The sequence below is a fragment of the Limulus polyphemus genome, unplaced genomic scaffold (assembly GCF_000517525.1).
Source record: "Limulus polyphemus unplaced genomic scaffold, Limulus_polyphemus-2.1.2 Scaffold2981, whole genome shotgun sequence".
NCBI classification, from domain to species: Eukaryota; Metazoa; Arthropoda; class Merostomata; order Xiphosura; family Limulidae; genus Limulus; species Limulus polyphemus.
The window spans coordinates 88,875-99,259 of record NW_013668591.1 but is presented as its reverse complement, the minus strand read 5'-3'; the positions used below and the strand labels follow the sequence as shown (position 1 = coordinate 99,259).

The 10,385-nt window shown below is 31.8% G+C and overlaps 1 protein-coding gene across 2 annotated transcripts in view; it reads right to left on the bottom strand.

Annotated features, from left to right (window-relative positions):
* Window positions 1–5,063: 5,063 nt before the first annotated feature.
* Window positions 5,064–10,385, bottom strand: part of LOC106468365 (sodium/potassium/calcium exchanger 2-like) — a 28,192-nt gene continuing 22,870 nt past the window's right edge. For both annotated transcript variants that reach the window (XM_022396710.1, XM_022396712.1), the window contains exon 9: window positions 5,064–7,368. In XM_022396710.1, the coding sequence (XP_022252418.1) occupies window positions 7,110–7,368 (259 nt within the window). In that variant the 3' untranslated portion in view covers window positions 5,064–7,109. The remainder of the gene's footprint in view (window positions 7,369–10,385) is intronic.

Genomic DNA, 10,385 nt, shown 5'->3' with positions numbered 1-10,385 from the left:
ATTTAAAGTTTTTCTTTCATTACCCATTTTAAGCCGTCTCCAGCCATTATTAGTCTCAAAGTGGGTTCCTCGTCATCGAAGATTAGGGTAGAGTTGGTGGTCGGGGCCACCTTCGTTCTTAGTCTAAAAATAGCCAGGCATACCTAGCCCATGTGTAGCTTTGTGTGATATTTTACTATAGTTTCGTTTTAGCATCAATAGTTAGAGTTAAAATGGCAAGAAAACACAAATAAAGTTCTCTCTCTCCACTTGATACACACATTACAAAGCACTTGTCTAAGTGTTCAATTTGCCTTTGACCGTTTTTGTGTAATGAAGATCGTGATTGTTTACAGCCCGTGTCCAGTTTTTTTCTTCTATGTAAAGACTTAGTCAGAGGGAATCAAAGCACTACTTTGTAATACCAAATCGGACAAATCTTTTTGTTTTTCGGTTCCTGCAGGCTACTCTGAGGGAAAACCGAGAATACCCCAAGACATTAGACAGAAGTTTAAATACCAAGTGTAGCCTACTGTTTAACATGGTGGACTGTGAATCTGAGGGTTCTTGGTTTGTGGTACATTGTGACATAAACTTTATTTACATTTTGAGGCCGTGGGTGCGTTATAAGGATGAGTCAAATCTCACTATTCGATTAGAGTAGTCCAAGAGTTGGCGGTGGCTTTTGTTGACTAGCCACCTGCCCTTAAGTCTATCAGTTTAAAATTAGGAACAGCTAGCGAAGTCTAGCACTCGCGTAGTTTGTACCAATTTACGAAACAAAAATAATATACAAGTTTCAAATAGTATATAAGTAGCGTATACATTACATAAAATATGTCATCTTTGTTTTAGAAGTATTTAGAGTATTATTATAATTACTTCATTTTTTTAAGTGCTAACTTGTTAGTTATTTAGATTAACTGCAGTAGCATTATCTTGCCTGATGCCGTCGTATGCGACCTCTAGTGTATACTTTGTAAGGTCTGAGGGTCAATTCTAATCATTTATGACTAATATTATATGTAGAACAAGTATTGGATAAATTAAATATTTATAGCTACAAAAGTGTTTAATCATCATGATGTCAATGTAAATAAGAAGTTTGTTGATTATTAACATTAATGGTTTATGGATATTTCAGTAGTGTTAACTATAATTTTTAGATATTTTTATAGTCATAAAACTACTGTTAAAACGAAAGAACCTCTTCCACGACATTTTTACCGCTGTTTTTTTTTTTTGTTTTTTGGTCGAATTTGTGAAGCATGGTCTATGTTAGTAAGAAATTGATAAATAACATTCCAATAATAAGATTCAATTTATTTAAGATTCTATTCTGATAGCCAAACTAAATCAGCTTTCCTATATATACCTCTAGTTTGTTTACATTTATTACTAAGCAGGCGTGATGTCACCTATAAACTTTCAAGGAAAATGCAACAGATCTTTTAATTTAAATGATATTGTTGCATCCATGTTCCAGAAGTGTTAACTAAAGTAGGGTTACCAGATGTCCTAATAAAACTGGGATAGTCCCAGGTTTTAGCTTTTTTTTTGTTCCAATCAGTAACGGTAGAAGTATTAAATTGTGTCAGTTTTTCTATATTTTAGTGTGAATTTGATATGTATGGTTGTCATTATACACCACTCCTTTAAAGTTTGATGTAGAATCACCTGGAAGAGATAAATTACACAGTAATGTGTTTCCTCCCACACTGATACTTTTTAAAACCTAATATATCATTGGGCAACCACAGGATTTGAGATTTGAAGACCTGCCCAACCGTAAAAACGAAGAAGCAACATTTTTCTTTGAGTAAGTTCAAAACAACCTAGGTACGTTTTTTATTTTACTTATTATTTTTTAACTTTAAAAACTATAACATGTTTTGTTTGTCTATGGTTTTAAATAGCGATACAATAAACACCAAATTATTTAGCAAATGTAAAAAGTGTGTTATTATAATTTAAACTGCTTCAGAGCTTTTACAATGTTACTCGTATGTAAAAAAAAAAGTCCCAGTTTTTCACTGGAAATCTGGTAACCCTAAACTAAAGCAATCTGCAAGTCTAAATTTGACAAAGAATTACACACACTTATGACATCAATACAATTTTAATACTAGTATTTGCTTTAGAAGTAGTAAAGTTTTCAATATTATATAGAATGCAAATTTGAGTCAACATATAATATGGTAACTAAATTTTGTTGTATGGTTATAATGCCATTGACTTCTTCAAACGCCTAAAGGTGGAGAAGCATTGTAAATCAATAGGCTTAAAATTTGTGATAAAAATCACCTAACCTGCAGGTTGGATTTTTATATTACATCTTTTGTTCATTCATTGTGAATGAACGGGTAAATGCCGGTGCTTGTCATATTTGCAAATAAATGACCACTTAGAAGGTATGAATTAGTATTCTATTGAAAATATTTTAATTTAAAAATAGCTTATTTAATTTCGCCTTTTTTTCTTCTATTTGTTACAATCATGCACATCGGTTTTTGTTGGTGAAAAAAACGAATTCAGTAAACCAAGAATTAAGCAAAAAAAGCCTGCAGTTTATGTGATTTTTATCACAAATATTAGGCCTATTGCTCTTTTTGTTTTAACTCATATTAACAGATGCACTAAATCGTTTTAATAGAAGCTTTCGCTTTAAAAAAAACGAGACTGTCTTATTTCGAGAACTATGCTGAAATTAAAAGGAAATAATACAATTCGTAGCCAGCTGTATTTGATGATATCGTTATTGATTTTTATGAATAAATACAAACTTCTCACCATATTTTTCATCACAATTTCACTACTTCAATGAAAAAAAAAATACTGTAATATTTACATGATACTTTAACGATATTTTCACAAATGCTATACTACAACAAACATCAACAAGTGTATAAATAATATTATTCTAATATACATAATAAATCTACCACGAGAACAATATCTACATGAGGAAATTTTTTTTACTCCCTTTTTTTTTCCATCTTAGGCCAAATCTACTCTTTAATACTTCTGACAAAGTTCGATAAATACTCTAAAAATTGTTTATATTGCTGTTATTTGTAATTTACCCCAAAAAATCGAAAACTGGTTTCTGATCAAACTGTTATTCTACAGAAGAGCTCTAATCTGGACAAAAAGAAAACTTTTTCATAAATATTTCTAGACTGGTTACTTTTTTTTCTTTTTTAGGTATGAATTGAACTTTATCAAAAGCTTATTATAGAAACACTTAAAATATCTGATTTCACTAAATATGTACTCTCTTGATATACAGTTTTAAATTTTTTATTGGATCAGAATAAAACTTTTTATGTTCCACACAAATGCAACTGAATTACTAAAATATAATCTAGGAACCTGAGATAGTTGAATTATTCAAAAGACGATTTATGTGGTATCTTACTTGATATTTACTCGTGTACGCTGAAACAAGAAACGAAACGAGCCTATTTTTAATCAGACGCTAGAACTAGCATGTTGTTGAATATCAATAAAATGGTTTTTCTCAGTAATGAAAAATTTATAGCAAAAACAACTTTATAATAAAATACTCCTAGTTTATTAAGAACAGTTATTTCCTCATTCATCTTCGCTAGTAAAACAATTTCGTTACTTATGAAGGCGTAGGCTTAGGAAATCCAGCTAGTTTCATTTAAAAACCAGCGCTTTTCAAGTTTGTGGCAAACGTTTCAGACATTCGTTTTTGTTACAGTTGTACAGAGTAACTCATTTTTTGTTGATAAGAACAACAAATTTATTAGAACTTTTAACCAATAAAACCTTCAGCAGTATAAGAAAATGAAAAAATACGAAACTGAAAAACTTGAATAAAATCCGTACACAACAGTAGGTGGCAACACTGGAAAGAATACCAGGAGATTTGCCGAAAATGGAAAAGGGTAATGATGAATAATCTAAAAAATAAAGTTTAAATTTTTCTAAACTATTGTTGTTTTTTATTTTAGTATTAGCGATTTTAAAATGTTAATGAAGTGATATAAATATATAAAATAACACTGGAATATCATACTTTTTTCTTTCTTTTATTAGTAAAATATATAAAAAAGTCTGATATTCCAATGTTTCTTATTTGTATCCATAAGTGAATCTTATTTAAGTTTGGTCATCAATTATAAACATTAATTTTGCTTTTGTTATTAACTTTACCAAATATTATGTGTTTAGCGTGAATGTTAATTTAGTTACTCTGGATCAGACAGTTTGCTGATCATATTAAATTCGCTACGAAAAAACTAAATAGGTAACACACAAATTTATGAAATACATGCATATGATTAAATGCAATTTTTGGAGAGAGAGAGAGAAAAAAAAAACGCAGCCACAAAAGAAATATTTAACACCGAGACATAAGGTCGGTTATTGTGCCTTGGTTTTTTTGAGGTACACTCGGAAGTAAGGCCCAACTTGCATTTGGGATACACCATCTACCCAGTTTAACCTCAACTTCGCTGACCTCACATGCTTAGAAGAGTGAAGAAAGTAAAGGAGCAAAAGGTGGTGCTCTAGTCCACAATGTCCCACATCATTAGCATCTTCTGCTGTCTGCAGCCAGATGTGGGAAGATGGTTGCTCATAAAAAATAAATAAATAAAATAAAAACAATAATAAGAAGGAAATAATTAGAATACGAGACATCAATGGGGAGACAACAAAGCTGCCCTTGAAATTAGCATTCCAGCCCCCAATATGATGTTTGGACATAAATACCAAGATGTTAAGGTATTAGTATATTAAGCCCAACCTAAGTTATCAGTATACCTTCCATCCTCCACCCTTCCGTGCTACTATCTAGATCTTCAGTGGTTCTAAAGAGATCCACACAGTAACAGGTCTTATAAAGGGAAGGTGATACAACTATATTAATCCACCTGTATAAGATATGAAATGTCTAATAAATAATTTCAATTACTTCCCCTATAATAAAGTTTAGAAATGATTTTCATTGTGTATATTATAATTTGGTTTAAATCGATATTTTCAAATTTATATAAATATTTTTTTATATTTATTATAAAATAATCTAAAATACTTAATCAATTCTCATCAAATCCATTAAAAATCAGTTTATGTATTAATATATTATTATATATTAAGAACTTTAAATTGCTACAAATTTTACAATACCAATAGCTGTGAATGTATAATACTTTGTATGGCATTTGTTGGAACATTACTGTTTGGAGAGGGAAGGCCGAGTTTACTAATTTTCAGGACTTTGATAAAATACTCCTTTTCAGGTTTATAGTCTGTGTCTCACAGTTCAATCACAGCTCTTTCACCTTGTATACTTTCGCAAGCTTATTTTTGATACTTAATTATAGCATCATTTGACTAGAACATAGATATCTAATGAATCTCAACAGACGACATTACTAATTTATCACAAACTAACGTTTTCACACATCAAACGTGACAAATTCATTCACATTTTCTTTATCTAATAATTCTTCATCTATTTGTGATATGTTCTTAATTAATTATTTTGGTGTAATACAGTGCGTAAACGTGAAATTATGCACACTTATTTATCTGTGTTACATTTAAACGAATTCGTTAGAATATCTATTTATTTAAATCAATTTTCTAAACAAACTCAAAGTAAGCTTTATTCGAAAATCTTTTGAAAGAGAACATAGTAGCTATGGTCCTTTATTAAGAAATAATAATTAGACTTATATTTGCCATAACTCCTGTTCTAAGTATATAATTAATGTTATTTCAGAAATTTTTAAATTAAAGTTTTTCGTCACTCAGTGGCGTGCTATGTCCGCAGCAGGCAACCTGGATTTCACACACACACACACAAAATCCTACAACAGTGGATCTCAAACTTTTTGTTCGTGGACCACTTGAATTTTTTATCTCATTTAATGTTGTGTTTAGAAATACAGTCCGCCTAATACCATCTTATTAGAACAAGTTTAATTTATTACAATAGTGCTACGACAGCGCACACTACAACAATTGTAGCTCTAACAAATGGCTTGTATAAATAACGTTCTGACCACTAGTTCGCGAGTTATGTCCACCAGCATGGCAATCTCTGGTACCGAATGGAACGTGTCCACGGTTGTTGAAATACTGCTTATTATACACTTCCCTTCTCGGGAAACCTCTAACAGACAGCATGGAGAAGGTAATGTTTAAAAATACAATAAGCCTAATGCTACTGCCTTATGCCAAATATAATAGAAAATTACATTTTCATTCATCTTCAGGTCAGTAATCTGGCTCACATCCGCATTTTCTTGTTTGTCAAAGCACGCAATGCTCCAAGTTGCCGCGTTCAGCTGACCTCTAGATCAGCAGTGCGTTACTAAAAAAAGTATTTCAGGCTTGCAATAGTCGAATTGAATCATTCATAATAGAACACTTGTCCCTGCCCTGATGGGCTGCACGCCACACATCACGTCACCATGCTAACCAAAGTAAGCCTCGTTTTGAGGCGTTAGGTCCGTGTCTGTTTAATTAACTTATTTACTTCACAATAAACGATATTTAAATAAAGTTATAAAACTTTTAACGTGAAATGGGTACACAAACGTGTTATTTCCTTGTACACTTAAAATTTCTCTCCCAGTAAATCAGTGGTAACTTAACAAGCTTACAGCGCTAAAATCCGGGTTTTCTCCCCGGTAGTGGACATAGCACAAATAGCCCATTGTTTGGCTTTGCTCTAAAACAAATCAAAAATTTAAAACTTACCAAGCAAAGAAAAGTAAGTCATAGATTACAATAGTATTACTGATGTAACCAAAGTTAACCTTGAAAGTTAACGCTGTGCATATATGAAAAAGCATGTTAGAAGAAAAATGTTTTTATCTGTTAACTAAACAGTTATTGCATGTCTTGCTAAGAAACTCACAACATCTAAAATTTAAACTATTTTCTTTCTATTTTTTCAGTTCAACTTAATTAACTTTTACCAGTAGAGTTCAACTCTGATTTCTGCGCGTTCGATACTAAGCCTCATCATCATTGAAATAATATTACAGTTTAACCAACTACTTTAAAAAAAAAACAACAACATACAGTACTTCTTTTCTTTGCGTGTCTAATAAGCCTACTTGAAAATCATTTCAGTGCTGTGTTAATTATCCTGTAATCGATTTCAAGATGGCAGTGCAACTGATAACGTTATACTCCAAAAGCAAACTTATAGCTATAAATACAAAATACAGAAACAACATGACACCTGCGAGGCTGGTGTTCATCTTCCACTTGAAGCAGGCAATGGATACGATAACGAAGAGTAACATACAAAACAAAAGAAAAATGGAACAAGCCATCCCTGAACTGCTAACTTGAACGGGACCGAAAATCATGGTTGCCAGAAACCACGGAAGTGGAAGACTAGAATAAAAAAAAGTGTTTTCAGTAAATTAAGAATGTTAATAAAAGGTTAAAGCAGAACAAAAAAAATGTAAAATATTTTGTAATACCTAGGAATTTTTAGATTTATCTGACCCAAGATCTTTGAAAAATGAAAATCCTTTCACCCTCATCCCATGTAGCATTTTCCTTGTTACAGTTTCAATATCTTACATCCTTTTTCTCACACCTGTTGGATGGATTAGCTAGTGTAATGTAAGTGAATACGAAGAGCTATTTCAAAGTCGTTTGTCAACTAAACTCAAAACCTGACTGGATATAGCAAATACCAGATGATAAAATCCCTTTCTTCTTCAGGGGCAAACTTCTTGAACCTACGTGTTTTTTGACATCATGAATAGAAATATCGAATGTTATTGATTTGTATCATAAAGCGATTGAATGTAATTGATGTGACTCAACTTACAACAACAACTGAACAAACAGTTTTAAATTTTTAAAAATACAACAAATGCCCAGTGCTCAATCAGTAATTCCTTGAAGTTTAGGCTTAAATCACGAAAGCCCTGGTAACGTTAATAAATTCTCGAATCTGTAACAGCGAAATACTGCGTTAGTAAAGATACATTCTGAAAATATAAGTCGCTATTCTACTTATTTGAAGGTGATAAATTGTCTACTGCGTGGAATGGAGTAGAGTGAACTTAAAATTTGGTTAAGCAAGGTTCACAATATCAGTGTAGAATTAAACTTAATTAGGTTAACAATATAGGTTTAGAATTAGGCTTACACTATCGGTGTAGAATTAAGCTTAATTAGGTTAACAATATAGGTTTAGAATTAGGCTTACACTATCAGTATAAAATTAGGCCTACAATAGCGGTATCGAATTAGGCTTACACTATCAGTATAAAATTAGGCCTACAATAGCGGTATCGAATTAGGCTTACACTATCGGTATAAAATTAGACCTACAATAGCGGTATCGAATTAGGTGTACAATATCGTATAAATGAGACTTTCAATAGTAGTATAGAAATAGGCTTACAATATCGGTGTAAATTAGACTTACAATAGCAGTATAGAAATAGGCTTACAATATCGGTATAAATGACACTTTCAATAGCAGTATAGAATTACGCTTACAATATCGGTATAAATTAGACTTTCAATAGCAGTATAGAATTAGGCTTACAATATCGGTATAAATTAGACTTACAATAGCAGTATAGAAATAGGCTTACAATATCGGTATAAATGAGACTTTCAATAGCAGTATAGAATTAGGCTTACAATATCGGTATAAATTAGACTTTCAATAGCAGTATAGAATTAGGCTTACAATATCGGTATAAATTAGACTTAATTAGGTTTACAGTATCGGTATGGAATTAGGTTTACAATATCAATATAAGTTAGGCTTAATTAGGTTTATAGTATCAGTATAAATTAAGCTTAATTAGGTTTACAATATCAGTATAAAATTTAGACCTACAATATCAGTATAGAATTAGTTTTACAGTATCGGTGTAGAATTAGGCTTACAATATCGGTGTAGAATTAGGCCTACGGTATCGGTTGAGAATTGATAATTAGGATTTTTGTTGTTGTTTACGTAGTCTACTCTTTTATAAGATCATTATCGAGAACTTTTTGATTGTACTGCTATACAATTACAAAAAATAAAAATATAAAACACTGTGAAAAAGACTGTAATAAAAAGACTTAAAGTAATGAAAACCCGAAAGCCCATTGACTACAAAGTACAATGGAGAAAGATGGGCTCATTGAATATGATAGGGGAAAAAAAAGCACAGCTTATTAATGGAAGTCCTAAGAAAACTCAACATTCCTCTATGTCATTACAACAACACAAACAATTGTACAATCTAAGAGTGGATGACCTGGAATGAAAGGCTGGGAATACCGAAAAAACAGAAGCATCATATATAAATAACGAATGAAAGCTTGTATCCTAGAATTTGTAGTGAAAAGCATAGATAGGTCAGATTTTCTACCTGAGCCTTTACTTGTTAGATTACAAGTACTGGTAAGTGCTACCATATTTTGTCTGCACAAGTGACAATAGGGTACAAAGAAGCTGAGGATAAAAAAGTGGACGATTAGATAACTCTAAAAAACAACAACAACAAATAAACAGAAAATAGAATTTGATTAAGATGTGGAATTAGCATCACACACTTTGAAATGTTCGACGGAGAGAACAAATTGTGAAGAGATAATGCTAGATGAATTTATGGATAACCGTAGGAAACCAAACCAAAATAAAAATGAACCTAAGCAAAGCATGAAAAACGCACAACATTCTGATTGTTTGTCTCCTCCACGGGAAAGTAAGCAAGTGTAATGTAATACACGAATTGCAGTGCAAGAGCTGAATGTGCATCACACTTCAGTGATACCAGCTTCTTTTGGAAAGGAACTGGATGCTTTAGCTTCTGTGAGGAAGATAGAAGTCCAGTTGTCAAGCATTCTACACCAAAGTCAAGCAATATAAAGAATAGCTTTCCACGAGACATGCCTGAAAACCAAACATTTCACACCAAAGTCAAGTAATAAAGAATGACTGAAAGCTAAACATTCCATTTTCAGCCAAAACTGGAAATTAATTATGATTCAAAGAATATTAGGAATTCACGCGTCTTTTTAACCTTAGCTAATTGTATTAATTTAAGAGTAAGTAATATGTAGTCTGTTTTGAAAGTGCATTAAAATACTCTTAATTAACTTTTTGTCACATTAGCGACCTCTGTATTTAGATGTATATACAAAAAAGTCAAAGAAGACTACTTCAAAGCCTAACACGCCCTTTCCCTTGGAGATGTTAGTTGCATAAAATATAGCATAGACGTAGTGAATTAAACTTGACATATATAGATTTATGAAGAAATCATGGTGTGAACCGCTAATAAAAAAACTTAGTTTTCTTCCTTCCTGGAGGGCACCCAGTGGCACAGTGGTATGTCTGCGGACTTACAACGCTAGAAACCTGGTTTCGATACCCGTGGTGGGCAGAG